Source organism: Pseudoliparis swirei, chromosome 20 (assembly GCF_029220125.1).
Source record: "Pseudoliparis swirei isolate HS2019 ecotype Mariana Trench chromosome 20, NWPU_hadal_v1, whole genome shotgun sequence".
Taxonomy (NCBI): Eukaryota; Metazoa; Chordata; class Actinopteri; order Perciformes; family Liparidae; genus Pseudoliparis; species Pseudoliparis swirei.
The window spans coordinates 1,635,161-1,662,626 of NC_079407.1; the positions used below are offsets into that span (position 1 = coordinate 1,635,161).

The window sequence follows — 27,466 nt, forward strand, 5'->3', positions numbered from 1 at the left end:
GTGTGTGTGTGTGTACCTGTGTGGGTGTGTACCTGTGTGGGTGTGTACCTGTGTGTGTGTGTGTGTGTGTACCTGTGTGTGTGTGTACCTGTGTGTGTGTGTACCTGATGAGTGTGTGTACCTGATGAGTGTGTGTGTGTGTACCTGATGAGTGTGTGTGTGTGTGTGTGTGTGTGTGTGTGTGTGTGTGTACCTGATGAGTGTGTGTGTGTACCTGATGAGTGTGTGTGTGTGTGTACCTGATGAGTGTGTGTGTGTGTGTGTGTGTGTGTACCTGATGTGTGTGTGTACCTGTGGTGTGTGTGTGTGTGTACCTGTGGTGTGTGTGTGTACCTGTGTGTGTGTGTGTGTGTGTGTGTGTACCTGTGGTGTGTGTGTACCTGTGGTGTGTGTGTGTACCTGTGGTGTGTGTGTGTACCTGCGGTGTGTGTGTGTACCTGTGGTGTGTGTGTGTGTACCTGTGGTGTGTGTGTGTGTACCTGTGGTGTGTGTGTGTGTGTGTACCTGTGGTGTGTGTGTACCTGTGGTGTGTGTGTGTACCTGCGGTGTGTGTGTGTACCTGATGAGTGTGTGTGTGTGTACCTGATGAGTGTGTGTGTGTGTGTACCTGTGTGTGCGTGTGTCTCTGTGTGTGTGTGTGTACCTGATGAGTGTGTGTGTGTACCTGATGAGTGTGTGTGTACCTGATGAGTGTGTGTACCTGATGAGTGTGTGTGTGTGTGTGTGTACCTGTGTGTGTGTACCTGATGAGTGTGTGTGTACCTGATGTGTGTGTACCTGATGAGTGTGTGTGTGTGTACCTGATGAGTGTGTGTGTACCTGTGGTGTGTGTGTACCTGATGTGTGTGTGTGTACCTGATGAGTGTGTGTGTGTACCTGTGGTGTGTGTGTGTACCTGCGGTGTGTGTGTGTACCTGTGGTGTGTGTTTGTACCTGTGGTGTGTGTGTACCTGTGGTGTGTGTGTGTACCTGCGGTGTGTGTGTGTACCTGTGGTGTGTGTGTGTACCTGCGGTGTGTGTGTGTAACTGTGGTGTGTGTTTGTACCTGCGGTGTGTGTGTGTGTGTACCTGATGAGTGTGTGTGTACCTGATGAGTGTGTGTGTACCTGATGAGTGTGTGTGTGTGTACCTGGTGTGTGTGTGTACCTGTGGTGTGTGTGTGTACCTGTGGTGTGTGTTTGTACCTGTGGTGTGTGTGTGTGTGTGTGTTGTGGTGTGTGTGTGTACCTGTGGTGTGTGTGTGTACCTGTGGTGTGTGTGTGTACCTGTGGTGTGTGTGTGTACCTGTGGTGTGTGTGTGTACCTGTGGTGTGTGTGTGTGTACCTGTGGTGTGTGTGTGTACCTGCGGTGTGTGTGTGTACCTGCGGTGTGTGTGTGTACCTGTGGTGTGTGTGTGTACCTGCGGTGTGTGTGTACCTGTGGTGTGTGTTGTACCTGTGGTGTGTGTGTACCTGTGGTGTGTGTGTGTACCTGTGGTGTGTGTGTGTACCTGCGGTGTGTGTGTGTACCTGTGGTGTGTGTTTGTACCTGTGGTGTGTGTGTGTACCTGCGGTGTGTGTGTGTACCTGCGTGTGTGTGTGTGTACCTGTGTGTGTGTGTACCTGTGTTTGTGTGTGTGGGGGGTACCTGTGTGTGAGTGTTGGTGTGTGTGTACCTGTGTGTGTGTGTGTGTGTACCTGATGGTGTGTGTGTGTACCTGATGAGTGTGTGTACCTGGTGTGTGTGTGTACCTGATGAGTGTGTGTGTGTACCTGTGTGTGTGTGTGTACCTGATGGTGTGTGTGTGTGTGTACCTGATGAGTGTGTGTGTGTACCTGATGAGTGTGTGTGTACCTGTGAGTGTGTGTGTACCTGCGGTGTGTGTGTGTACCTGTGGTGTGTGTGTGTACCTGCGGTGTGTGTGTGTACCTGTGGTGTGTGTGTGTGTGTACCTGTGGTGTGTGTGTGTGTACCTGCGGTGTGTGTGTGTACCTGTGTGTGTGTGTGTGTACCTGATGTGTGTGTGTGTACCTGTGGTGTGTGTGTGTGTGTACCTGTGGTGTGTGTGTACCTGTGGTGTGTGTGTGTACATGCGGTGTGTGTGTGTACCTGTGGTGTGTGTTTGTACCTGCGGTGTGTGTGTACCTGTGGTGTGTGTGTGTACCTGTGGTGTGTGTGTACCTGTGGTGTGTGTGTGTGTACCTGATGAGTGTGTGCGTGTACCTGTGTGTGTGTACCTGCGTGTGTGTGCGTGTACCTGTGTGTGTGTGCGTGTACCTGTGTGTGTGTGTACCTGTGTGTGTGTGTGTGTGTACCTGATGAGTGTGTGTGTACCTGATGAGTGTGTGTGTGTACCTGATGAGTGTGTGTGTGTGTGTACCTGTGTGTGTGTACCTGATGAGTGTGTGTGTGTGTGTACCTGATGAGTGTGTGTGTGTGTGTACCTGATGAGTCTGTGTGTGTGTACCTGATGAGTGTGTGTGTGTGTGTGTACCTGATAAGTGTGTGTGTGTGTGTGTGTACCTGATGAGTGTGTGTACCTGATGAGTGTGTGTGTGTACCTGATGAGTGTGTGTGTGTGTGTGTACCTGATAAGTGTGTGTGTGTGTACCTGATGAGTGTGTGTGTGTGTACCTGTGGTGTGTGTTTGTACCTGTGGTGTGTGTGTGTGTACCTGTGTGTGTGTGTGTACCTGTGGTGTGTGTGTGTACCTGATGAGTGTGTGTACCTGATGAGTGTGTGTGTGTGTACCTGATGAGTGTGTGTATGTGTGTACCTGATGAGTGTGTGTGTGTACCTGATGAGTGTGTGTGTGTACCTGTGAGTGTGTGTGTACCTGATGAGTGTGTGTGTGTGTGTGTGTACCTGATGAGTGTGTGTGTACCTGATGAGTGTGTGTGTACCTGATGAGTGTGTGTGTACCTGATGAGTGTGTGTGTGTACCTGATGAGTGTGTGTGTGTGTGTGTACCTGATGAGTGTGTGTGTGTGTGTGTACCTGATGTGTGTGTGTGTGTGTGTGTGTACCTGATGAGTGTGTGTGTGTACATGATGAGTGTGTGTGTACCTGCGGTGTGTGTGTGTACCTGTGGTGTGTGTTTGTACCTGTGGTGTGTGTGTACCTGTGGTGTGTGTGTGTACCTGTGGTGTGTGTGTACCTGTGGTGTGTGTGTACCTGTGGTGTGTGTGTGTACCTGTGGTGTGTGTGTGTGTACCTGTGGTGTGTGTGTACCTGTGTGTGTGTGTGTACCTGTGGTGTGTGTGTGTACCTGCGGTGTGTGTGTGTACCTGTGGTGTGTGTGTGTACCTGCGGTGTGTGTGTACCTGAGTGTGTGTGTGTGTGTGTGTGTGTGTGTACCTGATATGTCTGTGTGTGTACCTGATATGTGTGTGTGAGTGTGTGTGTCTGTGTGTATGTGTGTTGTGTACCTGATGAGTGTGTGTGTGTACCTGATGAGTGTGTGTGTACCTGATGAGTGTGTGTGTGTACCTGATGAGTGTGTGTGTACCTGATGAGTGTGTGTGTACCTGATGAGTGTGTGTGTGTGTGTGTTTGTACCTGCGGTGTGTGTGTGTGTACCTGTGGTGTGTGTTTGTACCTGCGGTGTGTGTGTGTACCTGTGGTGTGTGTGTGTACCTGCGGTGTGTGTGTGTACCTGTGGTGTGTGTTTGTACCTGCGGTGTGTGTGTGTGTACCTGATGAGTGTGTGTGTGTGTACCTGATGAGTGTGTGTGTGTGTACCTGATGAGTGTGTGTGTACCTGATGAGTGTGTGTGTGTGTACCTGATGAGTGTGTGTGTGTACCTGATGAGTGTGTGTGTGTGTGTGTGTGTGTACCTGATGAGTGTGTGTGTGTACCTGATGAGTGTGTGTGTGTACCTGATGAGTGTGTGTGTACCTGATGAGTGTGTGTGTACCTGATGAGTGTGTGTGTACCTGATGAGTGTGTGTGTGTACCTGATGAGTGTGTGTACCTGATGAGTGTGTGTGTGTGTACCTGATGAGTGTGTGTATGTGTGTACCTGATGAGTGCGTATGTGTGTACCTGATGAGTGTGTGTGTGTACCTGTGTGTGTGTGTACCTGATGAGTGTGTGTGTACCTGATGAGTGTGTGTGTGTGTACCTGATGAGTGTGTGTGTGTGTGTACCTGATGAGTGTGTGTGTGTGTGTGTGTACCTGATGAGTGTGTGTGTGTGTGTACCTGATGAGTGTGTGTGTACCTGATGAGTGTGTTGCCCCCCGCCCCCTCTGGGCTGTAGTACAGGACGTTCTCCAGCGACAGGGAGAAGGAGAGGCCCTGCGTGTCGGAGATGTACAGGTGTGTGACGTTGTTCCGGTGGTTCACACACACGAACACCTGGTCCTCCGACGCGTCCGCGATGTAGAACTCCTGTGGAGGGGCCGAGAGAACAGGTGCATTCTGGGTAGCGCAGGCGGTTCTTCAATCACAACCAACACGTCCATTGTTGTGACTTAGAATTATTATTTTACTAATTAAAATAAGTATTCTTATCATTACTGCGTTTATCTTATGTTAACCTTTTTGTTATACTCTTGTTTTACACATATAAATCTAAATAAATGTTTTACACAGAATTCAACCCTCGTTTCTTCATCATGTTTAATTCTGAAACTCCTCCCCCTCCGTCTAAGAGACTCACCGTGATTGGATGCCGGGTCATGAACTGGGCGGCTTTCATTGGCTGCCGGTTGTAGGAGACCCAGAGCTGGACGGACGACGGCTCGTGGCGGCCGTACAATTTCTGGAGGAACGGAGGACGTGACGGATTACCCAGCATGCAACCATCGGACTTCAACCGAACCCGATCCCAGAGAGCAGGGACACGCGTGGAGTTTGTCTTCTCATCGAGCCGGATCACCGCTTCTCTTTGTTGGTGTAATACCAACGTCGACCAGAAGAGGACAGGCTTTCACAGAATAAACACAAGTCGTAAACACCGGACACAGAGAACCCAACACTCAGTCAAAGGGCTCGAGGTCAACCTCCACTTCTCATTGGACGGGCTCGGGAGACGAAGGTGACCGCTCGTCTTCACTGCGTCGGGATCTCAACCCGACAACGCTCGTAGATAAAAGACCGAAGGAAACGTCCAGGATCAGGATCAGGTCTCAAGACTCTCAGAGGAGGTGTCTATGTAACCACTGAAACTAATTAAAGAGTTAAATAACATCTCCAAATGATCCAGATGTTAAGCTTCTTTTAACGCTGGTGGCGAACAGGTACTGGTCACACACACACACACACACACAGGCCACGCCCCCTCACCCGCGTGCTGGTGGCGAACAGGTACTTGTCCCGGAGCTGGAAGCTGTCCACCTGCTCCAGGATCACCGTGCGGTTCTGTTCGCTCTGGAAGAAGTCGGTGCTGCTCAGGATGGTGGAGACGCCCTGGGGCTCGTGTCTCTGGACCAGCACGGTGGTGGGGGGGTCGTAGGGCTCCACGCCCCTGTGAGAGGAGGAGACATGTGAGATCATTCTTCCAACAGACATCACCATGGTAGTTTTCAACATGTCGCTGTCTTCCACTTCCTGTTCAGAGTTCCTGATGGAGTGAATGACAGCGACTGAAACCTACGTCTCAACACGTCAAAACAATGAAACTTCTCTGAAGGTTTAATTTTGGCAATTGAATTATCGTCCAACCACAACGTCAACAAAAAAAACATCAATTGATCGGTGTTATGACGGTGTTACACTAAACTAAAACACAATCTACTGCCTCAATCAATTTGAGAAATGTAAAGTTCTTAACAGAATGACGAGATAATAAAAAACAGCACATAAAGACACATCAGCAGGTTCAAAAACCAAGAACCAGCTACGGGTCTCTCGAGCTATTTGTGGCCACAAGTGCACGACGAGGTGTTTTAAATAAACCCGAGGCATGAAGAGCCAGAATGAACGAGGGGTCGCTGGGTCTTATCGGCTGTGTTTTCCTCCGGAGGCTCAGAGCTGAACAGAGGGAGCAGTGTTCTCTCAAAGGTCCCTGATGGACACCAGCTGGGCTGAGAGGAGGCGTTGAAGTCTCCTTCAAGTCCATCTCTGTCCCTTTGAGTCCATGTCTAACCCTTTGAGTCCATCTCTGTCCCTTTGAGTCCATCTCTAACCCTTTGAGTCCATCTCTGTCCCTTTGAGTCCATATCTATCCCTTTGAGTCCATCTCTAACCCTTTTGAGTCCATCTCTAACCCTTTGAGTCCATCTTTGTCCCTTTGAGTCCATCTCTATCCCTTTGAGTCCATCTCTGTCCCTTTGAGTCCATCTCTGTCCCTTTGAGTCCATCTCTAACCCCTTTGAGTCCATCTCTATCCCTTTGAGTCCATCTTTGTCCCTTTGAGTCCATCTCTAACCCTTTTGAGTCCATCTCTAACCCTTTGAGTCCATCTCTGTCCCTTTGAGTCCATATCTATCCCTTTGAGTCCATCTCTAACCCTTTGAGTCCATATCTATCCCTTTGAGTCCATCTCTAACCCTTTGAGTCCATCTCTAACCCTTTGAGTCCATATCTATCCCTTTGAGTCCATCTCTAACCCTTTGAGTCCATCTCTAACCCTTTGAGTCCATCTCTAACCCTTTGAGTCCATCTCTGTCCCTTTGAGTCCATCTCTAACCCTTTGAGTCCATCTCTATCCCTTTGAGTCCATATCTATCCCTTTGAGTCCATCTCTAACCCTTTGAGTCCATCTCTATCCCTTTGAGTCCATCTCTGTCCCTTTGAGTCCATCTCTAACCCTTTGAGTCCATCTCTATCCCTTTGAGTCCATCTCTGTCCCTTTGAGTCCATCTCTAACCCTTTGAGTCCATATCTATCCCTTTGAGTCCATCTCTAACCCTTTGAGTCCATCTCTAACCCTTTGAGTCCATATCTATCCCTTTGAGTCCATCTCTAACCCTTTGAGTCCATCTCTGTCCCTTTGAGTCCATCTCTAACCCTTTGAGTCCATCTCTAACCCTTTGAGTCCATCTCTGTCCCTTTGAGTCCATCTCTAACCCTTTGAGTCCATCTCTAACCCTCATAAAGCTGTCGGTACGTTGGAGGGTTTAAATAAAAAGTCAGTTGATCCTGAATGTAGACGAGCAGAACATTTGCTCAGCGCTGACACTGAGTCCTCCGTGTTCCTGTAAACCTTCTCCCCCTCCTCTGATCCCTCTGTTTCTCTAAACGCATTAAGACTCTCTCTGTTTGCTGGATTTGTCCGTCGTCTGTCATCCACGAGGAGAGCCAGGCTGCACTCGTCATTGTGTGCACAGAGGACTTAACTCCGTCTCTTAGCGATGAGATCGCAGGATTAGGAGTCAGGGGACTGGGTCCTTAAACAGCTCCAGCAGCAGAGTCGTGCTGCCCTAATAGGATGAGAGCCACATTGATGCAGCACAGGGACGAGCGGCTTCAGAGACACCTTCACTTGCTGCCTTTGTCCTCAGATAGTTTACCGTGAATTCATGAGATCTCACCGCTGACGTACGAGCACCTCTCTCCTCTAGGACACACTGAGCTCCTCTCCTCTAGGATACACTGAGCACCTCCTCTAGGATACACGGAGCTCCTCTCTCCTTTAGGATACACTGAGCACCTCTCTCCTCTAGGATACACTGAGCATACACTGAGCACCTCTCCTCTAGGATACACTGAGCACCTCCTCTAGGATACACTGAGCTCCTCTCTCCTTTAGGATACACTGAGCACCTCTCTCCTCTAGGATACACTGAGCACCTCTCCTCTAGGATACACTGAGCTCCTCTCTCCTCTAGGATACACTGAGCACCTCTCCTCTAGGATACACTGAGCTCCTATCTCCTCAAGGACACACTAAGCTCCTCTCCTCTAGGATACAGAGCTCCTCTCTCCTCTAGGACACACTGAGCACCTCTCTCCTCTAGGATACACTGAGCTCCTCTCTCCTCTAGGATACACTGAGCATCTATCTCCTCTAGGATACACTGAGCTCCTCTCCTAAGATAAGATAAGATAAGATATATACTTTATTAATCCCCAAGGGGAAATTAGTTCTCTGCATTTAACCCATCCTTAGTTATTAAAGAGCAGTGGGCTGCAGTGAAGCGCCCGGGAAGTAACTGGGGTTCAGTGCCTTGCTCAAGGACACTGACTTGCAACAACTAATGGGGAGAGCCGGGATCGAACCGACAACCTTGGGGTTGCAGGACGACCCCCTTACCCCACTGAGCTACAGCCGCCCCTTTATTTATTTTTTACACTGAGCTCCTCTCCTCTTGGATACACTGAGCTCCTCTAGGATACACTGAGCTCCTCTAGGATACACTGAGCACCTCTCTCCTCTTGGATACACTGAGCTCCTCTCTCCTCTAGGATACACTGAGCTCCTCTCCTCTAGGATACACTGAGCTCCTCTCCTCTAGGATACACTGAGCTCCTCTCTCCTCTAGGATACACTGAGCTCCTCTCTCCTCTAGGATACACTGAGCTCCTCTCTCCTCTTGGATACACTGAGCTCCTCTCCTCTAGGATACACTGAGCTCCTCTCCTCTAGGATACACTGAGCTCCTCTCCTCTAGGATACACTGAGCTCCTCTCTCCTCTAGGATACACTGAGCTCCTCTCCTCTAGGATACACTGAGCTCCTCTCCTCTAGGATACACTGAGCTCCTCTCCTCTAGGACACACTGAGCTCCTCTCCTCTAGGATACACTGAGCTCCTCTCCTCTAGGATACACTGAGCTCCTCTCTCCTCTCGGACACACTGAGCTCCTCTCTCTCTCTTCTCTCCTTATGGTTGAATCTTCATCTCTCCATCACACATCACTAACTCTGCTTCCTCTCCGGAGTCTTTGTGACTTCAGGTCTCAGAGAGTCCATTGGACCTGCTGGTTCTGAGGCCTCCGGTCATGGACCTGCTGACCCGTGAACACATTCTCTCTCCGTCGCTCAGGCTTTGTTCATCGGATGTTCTTGACGTTGCTTTAGCCTCCAGCTCGTCTTCTTCACATCCCCCTCAGTTAACAAAATAAAGTAGATGATAACAGGTCCTGAACGCATCACTGGACGCACATGTCTCCCCCCCACTCTGTGGGTGGATCAACACCAGCGCAGGACCTCAAACCAAGCTGGTCTTCACATGCTCCTGGATCAACACCCACGTCTCCCCAAAGTCATCTGACTTCCACAGGTGAAACATGTGTGTGTCTCTGTGTGTGTGTGTGTGTGTGTGTGTGTGTGTGCCTGTGTGTGTGTGGGGGTACCTGCTTGTTGGGGTGCGAGCTGTCGTAGCCCAGCACTAGCCCCGCCCTCCTGCTGTGCAGCAGCAGGTCTGAGGGCTTGAAGGGCAACGAGAAGCCATGAACACTGAGGCTGAAGTCAAAGGTGTTCCACAGGTAGTCGTTAGTGGAGTCCACGAACAGGTACTGAGGAGGAAGAGGGGGGGAGGAAGAGGAGGAGGTTCTTTATCGACATCATGTGACTGAGTTCTGAACACCAGCTGTGAGTTGAGTCTCCGGGCTCTCACCCTCTTGTTGTCGGCCGGGCTGTGGTAGAACTGGGAGATCACCTGCTGGGCCCCGGGGGGTCGGACCCCCGACAGGCGGAACTTGTCAGAGAGGAGCGTGAAGGTGGTCCCGTAGTCGTAGGACACGTAGACCTGGAGGAGAGGGGGGGGGGGGAATGAGAAGGTTAGTGCTCCAGGCGTTTAATGTGTGTGTCTCTGTGTGTCTCAGTGTGTGTATGTCTGTGTGTGTGTGTCTGTGTGTGTGTGTCTGTGTGTGTGTGTGTGTGTGTGTGAGAATGTAGCAGATGGAGAGCTTATTGTGTGGCTTAACACTCATAACATCACCAGACAAGTGAGAGAACACACACACATACAGAGAGACACACACACACACAAAGTAAATTCTGCTGAGCGAGAGGTTCAAGGCCCCGGTGATAAAACGGGACGGGGCAGACTCACCGAGCTGGTCTTGGGCCCGATGGCTCCGGCGCTGTCCCGGGCCAAAGCCACGATGACGTTGCTCCTCTTGCCGGCCCAGTGGACCACCATCTGGTTATGGGAGTCGTTCAGGTTGACCTGGGGGGTGTAAACCGTTAACCATCAGAGTCAATAAAGTTTTATCCTCAGGACATCAGGATGTTTCTCTAGTCCAAGGAAAGGACCTTCATGCTTCCTTATTTAGCTCCTTTAGCTTAGGAAACACGAGTCCTCTTCCTCCTCTTCCTCCTCCCCCAGGGCTGTCTCAGTAGAACCCCCCCCCCCCTAAAGGCTGAGGTGTTGCAGCAGTAAATCCTCTGAGGTGAAGTTAGTGCCAGCGGCTCTGACAGCTGAATCTGGAGGATGAAGATGAAGATGATGAAGATGATGAAGATGACGACTGCAGCAACCTGCAGCCCGGGAGTTAAATACCCAGAGAGCCGAGGCCGTCCTGGCCGCCCCGTGTGACCCCTAAAAGCTTCTTGTGACCTTGTGGCGCAACACGCCGACCAACAGGATCAGCTTGACGTCACTTCCGTGTTTATGTTCCACTTCCTGTTCACTGGTTGCGTAAAACAAAGATGGCGACTCCTCTGGTTGTATAGAAGTCTATGAGAACGCTACTTCTCTTCATTTATTCCGTAACTTTAAAGCAGTCTGCTGCATTCCTCCCCTCCTTCTCCTCCCTCCTGGCACATTGACACCCTCACTGGTATCATGGAGGAGTTGGTCTCTGTGTCTGGTACCACCAAGGAGAGCAACAATACACTCCTCCTCCTCCTCCTCCTCCTCCTCCTCCTCCTCCTCCTCCCTCCCCCTCCCCCCCCCCCCCCCCGCTCTGAGCTCTCCATTATTCAGCCGAGCGTCGGCGGCCGAGCCTCAAACGATGACATCATCTCTGCAGGCCTGGCAGGCGCTGAGGTCTCGCTGCTCTCGGGTTCACATGAGCAAGGCAGCGGTCGGCGGGGTTTCTCTCTGCGGACAGGAAGCGGCGTGCGTCACCAACGGGTGCGTTCGGCGGTTCGATGCCGCTGTCAACGCGGATCCGAGCCCGAGAGATTTTACTTTAAGATGCGTTCAGGTGTAATCTAGTAAAATGTAGCATTGGTGATGAACTACAATAAATCCAGATGTTTTCACATGAATATGAAATAGATATTAGAGGTTAATTATGAGCAGTTTAACTTCTTAAAGCTAGATAGTTGAACCAGACTTAAGTAATCAGGATATTAAACCAGACTTAAGTAATCAGGATATTAAACCAGACTTAAGTAATCAGGATATTAAACCAGACTTAAGTAATCCAGAGAGTTGAACCAGACTTCAGGAATCAGGATATTAAACCAGACTTCAGTTATCAGGAGAGTTGAACCAGACTTCAATAATCAGGATATTAAACCAGACTTCAGTAATCAGGAGAGTTGAACCAGACTTCAGTTATCAGGATATTAAACCAGACTTAAGTAATCAGGATATTAAACCAGACTTAAGTAATCAGGAGAGTTGAACCAGACTTCAGTTATCATGAGAGTTGAACCAGACTTAAGAAATCAGGATATTAAACCAGACTTAAGTAATCAGGATATTAAACCAGACTTAAGTAATCAGGATATTAAACCAGACTTCAGTTATCAGGAGTTGAACCAGACTTCAGTAATCAGGATATTAAACCAGACTTCAGTTATCAGGAGAGTTGAACCAGACTTCAATAATCAGGAGAGTTGAACCAGACTTCAGTTATCAGGAGAGTTGAACCAGACTTCAGTAATCAGGATATTAAACCAGACTTCAGTTATCAGGAGAGTTGAACCAGACTTCAGTAATCAGGAGAGTTGAACCAGACTTCAATAATCAGGAGAGTTGAACCAGACTTCAGTAATCAGGATATTAAACCAGACTTCAGTTATCAGGAGAGTTGAACCAGACTTCAGTAATCAGGATATTAAACCAGACTTCAGTTATCAGGAGAGTTGAACCAGACTTCAGTTATCAGGAGAGTTGAACCAGACTTCAGTAATCAGGAGAGTTGAACCAGACTTCAATAATCAGGAGAGTTGAACCAGACTTCAGTAATCAGGAGAGTTGAACCAGACTTCAGTAATCAGGAGAGTTGAACCAGACTTCAGTTATCAGGAGAGTTACTCTGCTGAGTCAAACCGCTGCTGCTGCTGTTGTTGTTGTTGTTGTTGTTGTTGTTCAGAGACAGTGGCGCTGCTATTCCTGGCCTCCCGGCGCTGCAGTCACCTCCCTTAATAACCGTGTGCTCGCGCCACCAAATTAGATTTTTTAAATCACCATCTCAAGTAGCATTTAATTACCAGGACAATATTAAACCACTCGTCTCCCCCAAAATCCTACATTAGATTAATGTTGTTTCTATTAAACACTGCAAAACCAACGCCGGCCACTTCATGACAGCATCAACATGCAGTTTATGAACGCTTGGCAGTGTGACGGCTCGTCAGGCCAGAGGCCCAACGGCCAATCAGAATGCAGCTCAATGTCTCTGCAGTGACCACGATGCTGCTGGAGGGGGGGGAGCATATTAACGACAATAAGGAAACATATAACAATCTGCATTCGCATTTAATAGATACTAGTAGTACTAGTCTCTCCTGACCACCAGGGGACTCCTCTGGTTGTATAGAAGTCTATGCCTCATGTGTTAAAGCTGCATTCTCTCTCCTGACCACCAGGGGACTCCTCTGGTTGTATAGAAGTCTATGCTTCATGTGTTAAAGCTGCATTCTCTCTCCTGACCACCAGGGGACTCCTCTGGTTGTATAGAAGTCTATGCTTCATGTGTTAAAGCTGCATTCTCTCTCCTGACCACCAGGGGGCTTCTCTGGTTGTATAGAAGTCTATATAGTGACTCTACTTCTCTTGATGTATTCCCTCAGTAAACATGTAAACATGAGTTTATGTCTCAGTCTCTAGTTTCTAGTCTTCTTCTATACAGCATGATGTCATCATTTATACTTTATGGTCCACAGTTCTTCAGTTAAATATTGTGTTGTGCAAAGTAACTCGTGACTAAAGCTGCCAGACAAATGTAGTGGAGTAGAAGTACAATATTTGCGTCTGAATGGAGCGGAAGTGGAGCAGGACTTCAGTGAATGAGCATCTCCTCCCGGTGATCTCAGCGGTGTCTGCATGAGGAGCAGGACGGAGTCCGTGTGTCCGTCCGCCTCCAGTCCCCGTTTCTCATGTGGCCCCACGGGGGAAATAAACCCTCCCCACACACTTGATTTAGAGCCACTATCCCACCTCACGCCGGCTCCGTTAGCCACAGGTCAGATCGATGGATCATCATGAAATATGCAAAGCGTTCCCTCACGACGCCCTTAAGGCCTCGCGCCCCGACGCCAGGGGCCGCCGGGCGTTGAGGGGACTTCCTGCCGAAACACGATCACGAGTCTCTGGAGGCCGTTTGCCGTGTTTGGACCGCAGGCGTCAAACACCAGAGCCAACGCTCTGCGGAGGAGACGCAGGATTATGGATCTTTGATTGGAAGACTCCAGAGAGAACCGGGCTCAGACCCAGAGGAGAGCCGCTGTTAGCCAGACCTCAGAGAGCAGCTGTTGGAAACTACAACTACAAACAAACTACAGTTAGGTTTAACTAAACCAACAGTTTGGTTTCACTAAACCAACAGTTAGGTTTAACTACACCAACAGTTAGGTTTAAATAAAACAACAGTCTGGTTTAACTAAACCAACAGTCAGGTTTAGACTAAACCAACAGTTAGGTTTAACTAAACCAACAGTTTGGTGTAACTAAACCAACAGTCAGGTTTAACTAAACCAACAGTCAGGTTTAACTAAACCAACAGTTAGGTTTAACTAAACCAACAGTTTGGTTTAAATAAACCAACAGTTAGGTTTAACTAAACCAACAGTCAGGTTTAGACTAAACCAAGTTAGGTTTAACTAAACCAACAGTTTGGTTTAAATAAACCAACAGTTAGGTTTAACTAAACCAACAGTCAGGTTTAGACTAAACCAAGTTAGGTTTAAATAAACCAACAGTTTGGTTTAAATAAACCAACAGTTAGGTTTAACTAAACCAACAGTTAGGTTTAGACAACAACAACTTGTGGGTGATTGTAGAACACATCCTCTAACTTGGTTCATCGCCCTTGAGCCGTAGATCCATCTACAGCTACACATTCCTGTCTGTTTGTTCTGGAAGGACCAACAAAGGTTCCCCGGCCAGTTATCAGTCGCCGGAAGTCTTTTGGCGCCCTGAAGTCAAACATGGCGGCTACACGCCTCCCCGGCCCTCACCTTTTATTGGGCCGGTTGTTCCCAGACGCTTCAGCGTTTCCTCCTGAGGCCGGAGGACATGTCAGACTCCTCCATCAACCTATGACAACCTCCACCTAATGACTGCACCGCCCCCCCAACACTATGCGTCACAGTGAACAAAGACCAGAGGGGGATGACAATAAAGGTGACACCGAGCCGACATTTCCACCTCCAAAAACCAATGGAGTAGATTAAATAGCCCAGCGTGTTGCTAACAGGTTCACAGTCAGGCTCACCAACCGGGGCGAAGGGTCAGCTCTCAAATGGAGATGGATGGGGGTCAGTGACCTCATGGGGGGGGGGGGGGGTCCCGCCTCGTGCATCACGGGGACAGTTTATATTTGTATTTGACGACTAGAGATGAAAGTCCTGAGTCATTTCAGCGAGTCTTCTGAGTGAAGTCTGGTTTGAATGACACCGTTTCCGTGTAACGTCAGCGGTAACGTCTGAACCCGTTATCCTCCATTCAACACTACCTTTAGGAAATCCTCTTTTTCCCGGTTTCCGTGACTACCGGCGCGCGACACGTCTGACAGCACAACAACAGGGACGTGTGCAGACTCCCGAGTGTTCCCGGGCGGCTTCGGCTCTTCTTTGATCTCCGTCGGCCCGTTAGTGACGGGCAGGTTGCCGGTTGCCCGGTGACCGACTTCCAGAGAGTGGACGGTCACGTCAAAGCACGTCTGGCGAGCGGTGACGGTTCATGCAGATAAAAGAACAAGAAAACCACCACGGGAAAGGTCCCGGTCACCGGGGCTTTGGGGGTTGAACGCGGTGCACTCGGCGCCCTTTTCTCCCCCAGGTGCAGGAACAACACCGGGGGAGGGGGCGGGGGGTTCTTGCGTAATTTATTTTTCTTAAAGGCACCTTTTTGTGCGGCTAAAGGTCAGTTTGAGGTGATGCACGTCTATATCTGTATTTACGGTGAGACTCTTTTACCTGCCCGTACACCTTCGGCATCACCGACTCTCCGGGGCTCCGGCGGCTTCGATGCTGCGGATAGGCGCCGGAGTCCGACCCGCCTTCCGCGGCGCTCGGAGCGGCCAGACGCGGCCGCGGAGCCGCCTCCTCCTCCTCCTCCTCCTCGGCGGCGGCGGCGCCTCCATCTGCGTGCGGTAAATCAGGGTTCGCGTCCACCGTGAAGAAGCCTCGGTTCTGCGGCAGCGCGTGCCGCCGCTCCGCGTGCAGGCGGAGGGCGGACGACGAGTTGAATCCTGCGAGCCAGAGCAGCGCGACGCACAGGCACCAGCAGCGGGGAGCGCGCGGCATCCCGCCCGCTCGAGATAGCGCCATGTTTGTGTATGTTTGGGGCTCGTGCGTTCGGTAAGACCCGGAGAGAGAGCTCCTTCTACTGGCGGCGGCGCACGCCGGTGGTGCGTTCAGGGGGCCACGGGAATGCCGCGACAGTTTGTGAACGTCGACTTAGACAAGCGCGCACACAAACACGCACGCGCACGCGCACACACAAAGGGCAGTTAACAAGTCTCCGATGCGCAAGGAGACAAAAGCGACAACAACAAATAAACCAAAATGACTGAATTAAAATATATATATATATTATCACACGAATCAGGAGTTAATTACATTATTAAGTGGACTAAAGCTTCCTCTCTGGATGTGTAATGTTAGCAAATTTAATTAATTAATTAATTATTAAGTTCGTAACAACTCTGTTATGAGAACACATCTTGTTTTATTACAATAATCTAAGTACAAGAGCATTTAATTAACTTATAATAATTATAATAATAACAATCACAATAATGACATTAAAAGAACAAGAGCATGTGATTCACCAGTATGATAAAAACAACAATGATCACAATAATTAATACAATTATTAATATTATTATTGACATATTATTGTTGTTGATATCTGGGGATATGTTGTGCTGTATTCTCACATGACCTGGAGAGCAATTCAGTATCTTTTATTTTCATTTCTCTCCTGTGATTTCATTCATAACCTCTTTGAGTTATTGATTAGACTCTTTGAGTTATTGATTGACAGCTCAGATCCCTGGAGGAGGGTCATTACTGCTCCTCGAGGTCCAGTTACCGTGGTAACGCTCAGACTGGAGAGAAACCAGAAGACACTGAGGACCTTCTATCTGGTCCTGAACCAGTCTCAGTGTAGTCCTGGTCCTCTAGTTCTCAGTCCTGGTCCTCTAGAGACCTCATTGTAGTCCTGGTCCTCTAGAGACCTCCATCAGTAAACAGACCCTCAGAGAGAAGGTGGTCTGGTTCTACAGAGTTCTTCTTAAACCTCCTCATGGGGACCATCGGGTTCTGGTGAAACCAGATGACGTCCAGGAGGTTCACCAGAACCTCCTTCAGCTCAGACTCCAGCAGAGACCAGTCCACCATGGACTAGACCCAGACCCAGCAGAGACCAGTCCACCATGGACTAGACCCAGACCCAGCAGAGACCAGTCCACCTTGTGACCTTTCCTTCCTGAAGGTCACGTCAGGTCCAACTTAGACAAATAAAGTCGCTATTTCTCAAAGTTAAAGTCGGTTCGGGACAAAAAAGTTGAATAAAAACTCTGAGTAAAAAGAAAGAGTGAATTTAATTCAATAACAGAAAAGTGCTAGAAGCTTAAATCTTCTTTGGGTGAAGTTAAAGCGCTGCGCTCACTTTATCTGATGCACGGTGCCACCACCGGGCCGCAGCATCCACCTGCAGGAACACCTCCACCTCTCCTCTTCATCTGGAGAAGCCTCTCATTTCATTCAGGGGAAGGCTGGAAGACCCTCCTTCAGAATACAACTTCTACAAGTATTATAGTCAGATATGTGCAGCTCTAAAAGTATTTTAGTCAGATATTTAAACACCAAAATAAAACGTCTATATTGAGTATTTACAAACTAATATGTTAATTGTAATGTCTGATCGTTTGATACTTTTCATTTGCCAATATAATTATATATATTTCCCGCCCCTTTAACCTGCAGTATAGAGACGATCGGATTTCACGAGCAGTCCTTGAATGCAGCATTTCACCGTCAGGAGCTCGACCGTTTTTTCTTTCACATAAAGTTCAAAATCGATAAATAACAGTTAAGTAACGGTTGAGTAACAGTGAATCGATTTATTGAGTACAAAACATCCGGCTCTTCAGATCAGACCGCGTGAGTAGAAGTTGACTGCTTGCTTTATAAAAACATTAATTAACTAACTAACTAGTACATGTAACTAACTAACTAACTAACGCTAGCTAGTTAGCCAGTATGTTAGCGGCTAGTTTAGCTTCTTATTAACTCAACATTCAATGAAGCTTAATCTTAAATAGTTGGATAAGGATGGAAATGAACTGTTTAGTGAGGAGTTAGGTTAACTAACGCTAACTGAAAAGGACATTAAATGTTTTGTTCACATTATATTTAACGATGGCATTTCTTTTAGCGAGCTAACATTTATTATTATATTATTATATATTAACTAACCAGACATGAATATTATGTTTAATATTAATCTTTTTCTCTCATTGTTTTAATATTGAAAGAAATTAGTTAGTTTATTCAATTATAATTCATGTGAGTTAATTTAATACTATTCTATTTGTGTTAGTCAATTTTATTTTATTCAGTTAGTGTTAGTTAATTTAATATTCTTCTTTTTTATTATTATTTAGTATTATTTCATTTTTGTTAGTTAATTTAATATTCTTCTTTTTTATTTTTATTTAGTATTATTTCATTTTTGTTAGTGAATTTAATATTATTCTTTTTTTTGTTAGTTAATTTAATATTATTGTATTTTGTTAGCTGATTCAACATTATTTAATTTTGTCTTAGTTAATTTCATATTATTAAATTTGTGTGTTCATTTATTATTATTCCATTATTTGTGAGTTAATTTATTATTATGCTATTTTTGTGAGTTAATTAATTTTATTCTATTTTAAGTGAGTTAATTAAATATTATTTTATTGTATTAAAGTGTTTGTATATATTTAATGTATAAATGTTGCCCCACTGCGGTATCACCAATTAATAATATAATATATAAATATACAAGAACAATACCAATATAACCATAACAATATAACAATACTGTCGCTCTCGGTAACGGTATAGAGACAAATACTTCTTTGTGATTTACAAGCTACCAGTCGTTAAAGTCTTATTTCACGTTAAGGAACATTAACACTAGAAGAAGAAGCAGCAATGGCAGAAAAAATGATTTCACCGATATCACACAAGAGGGCAGTAAACAACAACAACAACAACAAAGGCTCTAAACAGACACCCGAAGAGGTAAGAAGGCTTTCATATGAATCTACAATTATTAGAATGTTTTTGTTAGGTAGTTAAAAGTATGCGGGAATGTGTGCCAGAGTCTAATTAAGGATAATTTATTCATAATAAAGAAAGTAATTCTGCTGGATTAGATTTTTTTTATTGAGATCAAAGCGCTGAAATTAAATTATTTTCACTGTACATTTTTCTTATCAATTAATGTTTAAGAAGATGATCATTTCGACTTTTTCTGTGAACAAAAATAATCCAGACCCAATCAATCGATAATCGAAAAACGAATTGATGGGTTAACCGTTGCGTTTGGTCTTCTCCCCAAACCAGGACGCGTCTCCACCGATGAAGAAGAGGACTCCGTCTGCATCCTTCTCTCTGGAGTCGGCCGGGCTATTCGAGGCAACGACTGCAGGTACACAAAGTATACGTTCAAATAAATATGAACATCAAGTCAGAGTCTGAGACGTGGCAGAGGGAACAGGAAGTGGTTCCACACCGCTGGACATCGACTACATGTCGTTCAAATAATCTCCTCATTTGATTATCAAGATAGAACTTGAGATATAACTTGAAATATAACTAGAGATATAACTATAAATAGAAATAGAGATAGAACTTGAGATAGAACTTTAAATAGAGATAGAACTTTAAATATAACTTGAAATAGAGATATAACTAGAGATAAAACTAGAGATATAACTTGAAATAGAGATAGAAGTTGAGATAACACTTGAGATAGAACTTGAAATAGAAAAACTAGAGATATAACTTTAAATAGAACTAGAAATAGAGATAGAACTAGAAAAAAATTGAGATAGAACTTGAGATAGAACTAAATATTAACTTAAAATAGAGATCGAACTAGAGATGGAACTTGAGATAGAACTTTAAATATAACTTGAAATAGAAATAGAGATATAACTAGTGATAAAACTAGAGATAGAACTTGAGATAGAACTAGAGATAGAACTTTAAATATAACTTGAAATAGAGATAGAACTAGTGATAGAACTAGAGATAGAACTAGAGATAGAACTTGAGATAGAACTAGAGATGTATGTAGAGATTGAACTTCCTGTTCTCCGTTCCAGCTGCCAGCAGAGACTTCAGCATGCTGTTCTCAAAATTCTCTGAAGTGTTCAGGTGCGTTCTTTATGAATCTTTATGAAGCTCACTAAGTGTGTAATGTGGTTTAGATAATGTGTTGTTCAATGAGATAGTGATCTCGTCGACGTGTGCCTCCGTAGCGAGCGCGCCGCAGCAGACACGTCTCAGATGAAGGAGCTCGAGGTCATTTTGACTGAAGCTCAGGACTTGGAGTCGTACCTGAAGGAGAAGAAGAAACACCTGAGACAAACGCTGAGTCTGATCTCTGAGCGGCTGCTGGGGTAGACCAGGTAACAGGTACCTTGTTAACCAGGTCACTTTATAACTAGGTACCTTGTTAACTAGGTCACTTTATAACTAGGTACCTTGTTAACCAGGTACCTTGTTAACTAGGTCACTTTATAACTAGGTACCTTGTTAACTAGGTACCTTGTTGACTAGGTTACTTTATAACTAGGTACCTTGTTAACCAGGTCACTTTATAACTAGGTACCTTGTTAACTAGGTCACTTTATAACTAGGTACCTTGTTAACCAGGTACCTTGTTAACTAGGTCACTTTATAACTAGGTACCTTATTAACTAGGTACCTTGTTGACTAGGTACCTTTATAACTAGGTACCTTGTTAACTAGGTACCTTGTTGACTAGGTCACTTTATAACTCGGTACCTTGTTAACCAGGTCACTTTATAACCAGGTACCTTGTTAACTAGGTCACTTTATAACTAGGTACCTTGTTAACTAGGTACCTTGTTGATTAGGTACCTTTATAACTAGGTACCTTTATAATTAGGTACCTTGTTAACTAGGTACCTTGTTGATTAGGTCACTTTATAACTAGGTACCTTGTTGACTCGGTAACTAGGTATCTTTATAACTATATACTTTGTTAACTAGGTTCCTTTATAAGTAGGTGATTGTATAACTAGGTACCTTGTTAACTAGGTACCTAGGTACCTTTAAACTAGGTACCTAGTTACCTTTATAACTAGGTAATTGTATAACTAGGTACTTTGTAAACAAGGTAACTAGGTACGTTTAAACTAGGTACTTTGTTAACTAGGTAATTGTATAACTAGGTACCTTTATAACTAGGTACTGTGTTAACTAGGTAACTAGGTACCTAGTTTAAAGGTACCTAGTTAACAAGGTAATTGTATAACTAGGTACCTTTATAACTAGGTACTGTGTTAACTCGGTAACTAGTTACCTTTATATCAAGGTTCCCTATATAACTATGTACCTTGTTAACTAGATACCTGTGTAACCAGGTAACCAGGCACAGCCGTGAGTTTTGACTTTCTTGCAGAGTGTATTTCTTGTTCTGCAGTTCATGTGATAGTCTGAATAACTAATGAGAGGAATGTAGGTTGACTGTTCAGAGTTTCAGTAAAAACTCCTTTTGAATATTTGTCCTTTAGACTGTTGAAGTCTTTGTGTCATAATAATTAAAGTGTGACGGACTCTTACATGTTGTTATTGTTGAGAGCTGCACACCCACAAAATAAGAACTACTTAAAGAACTTCAAAAGAAAAGTTACGAGTTACCACATTGTCTCTGCTTAATTAAAATGTGATTAAAAAACAGCTCAAACATAAATGGTAATTTTTACAACCTGTAACATTGGAGTCGTGTTTTAGAAATTATTTTTTTCAGTGACTGAAATGTTGAGTTTCTATATACATTTTATTATATAACCAATTACATTATTTGGAACACCTTGTTCTGGAACACATTGTTCTGGAACACTTGTTCTGGAACACTTGTTCTGTAACACCTTGTTCTGGAACACTTGTTCTGGAACACATTGTTCTGTAACACATTGTTCGGGAACACCTTGTTCTGGAACACCTTGTTCTGGAACACTTGTTCTGGAATACATTGTTCCGGAACACCTTGTTCTGGAACACCTTGTTCTGGAACACATTGTTCTGGAACACCTTGTTCTGGAACACTTGTTCCGGAACACATTGTTCTGGAACACCTTGTTCTGTAACACATTGTTCTGGAACACCTTGTTCTGGAACACCTTGTTCTGTAACACCTTGTTCTGGAACACATTGTTCTGGAACACCTTGTTCTGTAACACCTTGTTCTGGAACACATTGTTCTGGAACACATTGTTCTGGAACACCTTGTTCTGGAACACTTGTTCTGTAACACCTTGTTCTGTAACACCTTGTTCTGTAACACCTTGTTCTGGAACACTTGTTCTGTAACACCTTGTTCTGGAACACTTGTTCTGGAACACATTGTTCTGGAACCCCGCTCATATCGAAGCAGATTCCGCGGCACCGCGTTGACCTGGCTGATTCTTGGCAATAACAGAAAATCACTTGTGATTCCGTTTTGACCGCAGACGTTCCCGCTCCGCTCACACAAGAGCAGCTTGTTGCTGCTGAATGGCGGATGATGGAATAGCACTTTATTTCGGTAACAACATTCACAATCGCCTCATTGTTTGTTTTATTATTTTCTATTCACAGAGTTGGTTCGAGATGTTCCGTCCACAACTCGTCTTTATGTCGAGCTTTATGCTTTATGCTTATATGAAGTGATCTTGATCCTATTTATTCTGGGGGCGGATGCGGGCAGAAGATCGGCGGTTTGATTCTCAGCGAGATCTTTGTGGACACACCACTTGGTTTGGGCGACTTATGCGTTTGTTGTTTATGATTACGCAATGATTGCCTGTATGATATGTAACCATGGCACCAATTTCTTAGTGGGACTTTTCTGGCTACATAAAGGTTCAATAAAAGTAAATTTTCCATATTTAATACACACAGATTAGCGTGGAATCAATTGTTTGCATGTCTTTCTCTGCCAGAAAGCAAATGAAACGTTTAAAAAAATATATAACATATTGGAATTATCAATTAAAATCACACATAAATAGATTAAATTCAATTTTTAAATCATACGGTGCCTCGTTCCTGAAACAGATGAGTGAAGCGGAAAATAGAGGGAAAGGCCCGGTCTCATCCCATAATAAACAGTGAGGAAGGCCTTCAGGCTGCGCTCCACAAAGACCCACTCACACACACATCAGGAGAAAGGGACGCTTTGTTCACTTTATTAAAAATACATTTCACGTATTAACCTCAGCATATTAACATACGACGAGCAGGATGTGATGTAACCTCTCGGTGACCCTGCGGGTCCAAAGCACACAGAAACAAGATGTCTAGTCTCTAGGTTATCACAGGGAGGAGCGGGGGGGGCAAAGCATTTACATATCCAGCTGATACGAAGATATTTATTGGCATTCAAGTGGAGTTCAGTTCAAAGGCATGTAAACACTTCTATGCTTCCCCTTTTGAACTCTAGATTGTTATTAAATATCCACCTATCAGCTGGATATGTAAGTGCATTGCCCGCCTCCTTCCTCTCCCCTCCCCCTACATGTGTAAACTTAGTCAGGTTTAATAAAGATGATGAAATACTTAGTTATGTTTCATAACCAACATGGCTAGCAGCGGCACTAGTCCTGCCCCCCTGAAGCTGTAGGGCTCAGCCTTAGAGATAGGGCAAGGAGATGAGGTTCCTCTGTAGGAGCCTTAGAGATAGAGTAAGGAGATGAGGTTCCTCTGTAGGAGCCTTAGAGATAGGGTAAGGAGATGAGGTTCCTCTGTAGGAGCCTTAGAGATAGGGTAAGGAGATGAGGTTCCTCTGTAGGAGCCTTAGAGATAGGGCAAGGAGATGAGGTTCCTCTGTAGGAGCCTTAGAGATAGAGTAAGGAGATGAGGTTCCTCTGTAGGAGCCTTAGAGATAGGGCAAGGAGATTAGGTTCCTCTGTAGGAGCCTTAGAGATAGAGTAAGGAGATGAGGTTCCTCTGTAGGAGCCTTAGAGATAGGGTAAGGAGATGAGGTTCCTTTGTAGGAGCCTTAGAGATAGAGTAAGGAGATGAGGTTCCTCTGTAGGAGCCTTAGAGATAGGGCAAGGAGATGAGGTTCCTCTGTAGGAGTCTTAGAGATAGGGCAAGGAGATGAGGTTCCTCTGTAGGAGCCTTAGAGATAGGGTAAGGAGATGAGGTTCCTCTGTAGGAGCCTTAGAGATAGGGCAAGGAGATGAGGTTCCTCTGTAGGAGCCTTAGAGATAGGGCAAGGAGATGAGGTTCCTCTGTAGGAGCCTTAGAGATAGAGTAAGGAGATGAGGTTCCTCTGTAGGAGCCTTAGAGATAGGGCAAGGAGATGAGGTTCCTCTAGGAGCCTTAGAGATAGAGTAAGGAGATGAGGTTCCTCTGTAGGAGCCTTATAGATAGGGCAAGGAGATGAGGTTCCTCTGTAGGAGCCTTAGAGATAGAGTAAGGAGATGAGGTTCCTCTGTAGGAGCCTTAGAGATAGGGCAAGGAGATGAGGTTCCTCTGTAGGAGCCTTAGAGATAGAGGAAGGAGATGAGGTTCCTCTGTAGGAGCCTTAGAGATAGAGGAAGGAGATGAGTTTCCTCTGTAGGGCTCAGCCTTAGAGACAGGGTAAGGAGATGAGTTTCCTCTGTAGGGCTCAGCCTTAGAGATAGAGGAAGGAGATGAGGTTCCTCTGTAGGGCTCAGCCTTAGAGATAGAGGAAGGAGATGAGTTTCCTCTGTAGGGCTCAGCCTTAGAGATAGAGTAAGGAGATGAGTTTCCTCTGTAGGACTCAGCCTTAGAGATAGAGGAAGGAGATGAGTTTCCTCTGTAGGACTCAGCCTTAGAGATAGAGGAAGGAGATGAGATTCCTCTGTAGGAGCCTTAGAGATAGAGGAAGGAGATGAGGTTCCTCTGTAGGAGCCTTAGAGGCAGGGCAAGGAGATGAGGTTCCTCTGTAGGGCTCAGCCTTAGAGATAGAGGAAGGAGATGAGGTTCCTCTGTAGGAGCCTTAGAGATAGGGTAAGGAGATGAGGTTCCTCTGTAGGAGCCTTAGAGATAGAGGAAGGAGATGAGGTTCCTCTGTAGGAGCCTTAGAGACAGGGCAAGGAGATGAGTTTCCTCTGTAGGGCTCAGCCTTAGAGATAGAGTAAGGAGATGAGTTTCCTCTGTACAGCTCAGCCTTAGCGATAGAGTAAGGAGATGAGTTTCCTCTGTAGGGCTCAGCCTTAGCGATAGAGTAAGGAGATGAGTTTCCTCTGTAGGGCTCAGCCTTAGAGATAGAGGAAGGAGATGAGGTTCCTCTGTAGGGCTCAGCCTTAGAGACAGGGTAAGGAGATGAGTTTCCTCTGTAGGCTCAGCCTTAGAGATAGAGTGAGATGAGTTTCCTCTAGAGCTCAGCCTCAGAGATAGAGGAAGGAGATGAGGTTCCTCTGTAGGCTCAGCTTTAGAGATAGAGTAAGGAGATGAGTTTCCTGTAGGGCTCAGCTTTAGAGATAGAGTAAGGAGATGAGTTTCCTCTGTAGGGCTCAGCCTTAGAGATAGAGTAAGGAGATGAGTTTCCTCTGTAGGGCTCAGCCTTAGAGATAGAGGAAGGAGATGAGGTTCCTCTGTAGGGCTCAGCCTTAGAGATAGAGTAAGGAGATGAGGTTCCTCTGTAGGGCTCAGCCTTAGAGATAGAGTAAGGAGACGAGTTTCCTCTGTAGGGCTCAGCCTTAGAGATAGAGTAAGGAGATGAGTTTCATCTGTAGGGCTCAGCCTTAGAGATAGAGTAAGGAGATGAGTTTCCTCTGTAGGGCTCAGCCTTAGAGATAGAGTAAGGAGATGAGTTTCCTCTGTAGGGCTCAGCCTTAGAGATAGGGTAAGGAGATGAGTTTCCTCTGTAGGACTCAGCCTTAGAGATAGAGGAAGGAGATGAGGTTCCTCTGTAGGAGCCTTAGAGACAGGGCAAGGAGATGAGTTTCCTCTGTAGGGCTCAGCCTTAGAGATAGAGGAAGGAGATGAGGTTCCTCTGTAGGAGCCTTAGAGGCAGGGCAAGGAGATGAGTTTCCTCTGTAGGGCTCAGCCTTAGAGATAGAGGAAGGAGATGAGGTTCCTCTGTAGGAGCCTTAGAGATAGGGTAAGGAGATGAGGAGATAGAGTAAGGAGATGAGTTCCTCTGTAGGAGCCTTAGAGATAGAGGAAGGAGATGAGGTTCCTCTGTAGGAGCCTTAGAGACAGGGCAAGGAGATGAGTTTCCTCTGTAGGGCTCAGCCTTAGAGATAGAGGAAGGAGATGAGGTTCCTCTGTAGGAGCCTTAGAGATAGAGGAAGGAGATGAGGTTCCTCTGTAGGAGCCTTAGAGACAGGGCAAGGAGATGAGTTTCCTCTGTATGGCTCAGCCTTAGAGACAGGGTAAGGAGATGAGTTTCCTCTGTAGGGCTCAGCCTTAGAGATAGAGTAAGGAGATGAGTTTCCTCTGTAGGACTCAGCCTTAGAGATAGAGGAAGGAGATGAGATTCCTCTGTAGGAGCCTTAGAGATAGAGGAAGGAGATGAGGTTCCTCTGTAGGAGCCTTAGAGGCAGGGCAAGGAGATGAGGTTCCTCTGTAGGGCTCAGCCTTAGAGATAGAGGAAGGAGATGAGGTTCCTCTGTAGGAGCCTTAGAGACAGGGCAAGGAGATGAGTTTCCTCTGTAGGGCTCAGCCTTAGAGATAGAGTAAGGAGATGAGTTTCCTCTGTAGAGCTCAGCCTTAGAGATAGAGTAAGGAGATGAGTTTCCTCTGTAGGGCTCAGCCTTAGCGATAGAGTAAGGAGATGAGTTTCCTCTGTAGGGCTCAGCCTTAGCGATAGGGTAAGGAGATGAGTTTCCTCTGTAGGGCTCAGCCTTAGCGATAGAGTAAGGAGATGAGTTTCCTCTGTAGGGCTCAGCCTTAGAGATAGAGTAAGGAGATGAGTTTCCTCTGTAGGGCTCAGCCTTAGAGATAGAGTAAGGAGATGAGTTTCCTCTGTAGGGCTCAGCCTTAGCGATAGAGTAAGGAGATGAGTTTCCTCTGTAGGGCTCAGCCTTAGAGATAGAGGAAGGAGATGAGGTTCCTCTGTAGGGCTCAGCCTTAGAGACAGGGTAAGGAGATGAGTTTCCTCTGTAGGGCTCAGCCTTAGAGATAGAATAAGGAGATGAGTTTCCTCTGTAGAGCTCAGCCTTAGAGATAGAGTAAGGAGATGAGTTTCCTCTGTAGGGCTCAGCCTTAGAGATAGAGTAAGGAGATGAGTTTCCTCTGTAGGGCTCAGCCTTAGAGACAGGGTAAGGAGATGAGTTTCCTCTGTAGGGCTCAGCCTTAGAGATAGAGGAAGGAGATGAGGTTCCTCTGTAGGGCTCAGCCTTAGAGATAGGGTAAGGAGATGAGTTTCCTCTGTAGGGCTCAGCCTTAGAGATAGAGTAAGGAGATGAGTTTCCTCTGTAGGGCTCAGCCTTAGAGATAGAGTAAGGAGATGAGTTTCCTCTGTAGGGCTCAGCCTTAGAGATAGAGGAAGGAGATGAGGTTCCTCTGTAGGGATCAGCCTTAGAGATAGAGTAAGGAGACGAGTTTCCTCTGTAGGGCTCAGCCTTAGAGATAGAGTAAGGAGATGAGTTTCATCTGTAGGGCTCAGCCTTAGAGATAGAGTAAGGAGATGAGTTTCCTCTGTAGGGCTCAGCCTTAGAGATAGAGTAAGGAGATGAGTTTCCTCTGTAGGGCTCAGCCTTAGAGATAGAGGAAGGAGATGAGGTTCCTCTGTAGGAGCCTTAGAGATAGGGTAAGGAGATGAGGTTCCTCTGTAGGAGCCTTAGAGATAGAGGAAGGAGATGAGGTTCCTCTGTAGGAGCCTTAGAGACAGGGCAAGGAGATGAGTTTCCTCTGTAGGGCTCAGCCTTAGAGATAGAGGAAGGAGATGAGGTTCCTCTGTAGGAGCCTTAGAGATAGGGTAAGGAGATGAGGTTCCTCTGTAGGAGCCTTAGAGATAGAGGAAGGAGATGAGGTTCCTCTGTAGGA

General features: G+C 46.1%; 1 protein-coding gene across 1 annotated transcript in view; it reads right to left on the reverse strand.

Annotated features, from left to right (window-relative positions):
* sorl1 (sortilin-related receptor, L(DLR class) A repeats containing) overlaps positions 1-15,560 on the reverse strand; it is a 50,475-nt gene extending 34,915 nt beyond the window's left edge. Inside the window, exons 1-9 of the mRNA XM_056440984.1 lie at positions 15,188-15,560; positions 9,924-10,040; positions 9,486-9,617; positions 9,223-9,384; positions 9,084-9,149; positions 6,002-6,009; positions 5,270-5,450; positions 4,644-4,745; positions 4,203-4,372 (exon numbers count right to left, since the gene is read on the reverse strand). Of these exons, the coding sequence (XP_056296959.1) occupies positions 4,203-4,372; positions 4,644-4,745; positions 5,270-5,450; positions 6,002-6,009; positions 9,084-9,149; positions 9,223-9,384; positions 9,486-9,617; positions 9,924-10,040; positions 15,188-15,541 (1,292 nt within the window). The 5' untranslated portion in view covers positions 15,542-15,560. The remainder of the gene's footprint in view (positions 1-4,202; positions 4,373-4,643; positions 4,746-5,269; positions 5,451-6,001; positions 6,010-9,083; positions 9,150-9,222; positions 9,385-9,485; positions 9,618-9,923; positions 10,041-15,187) is intronic.
* Between the last annotated feature and the right edge of the window lie 11,906 nt (positions 15,561-27,466).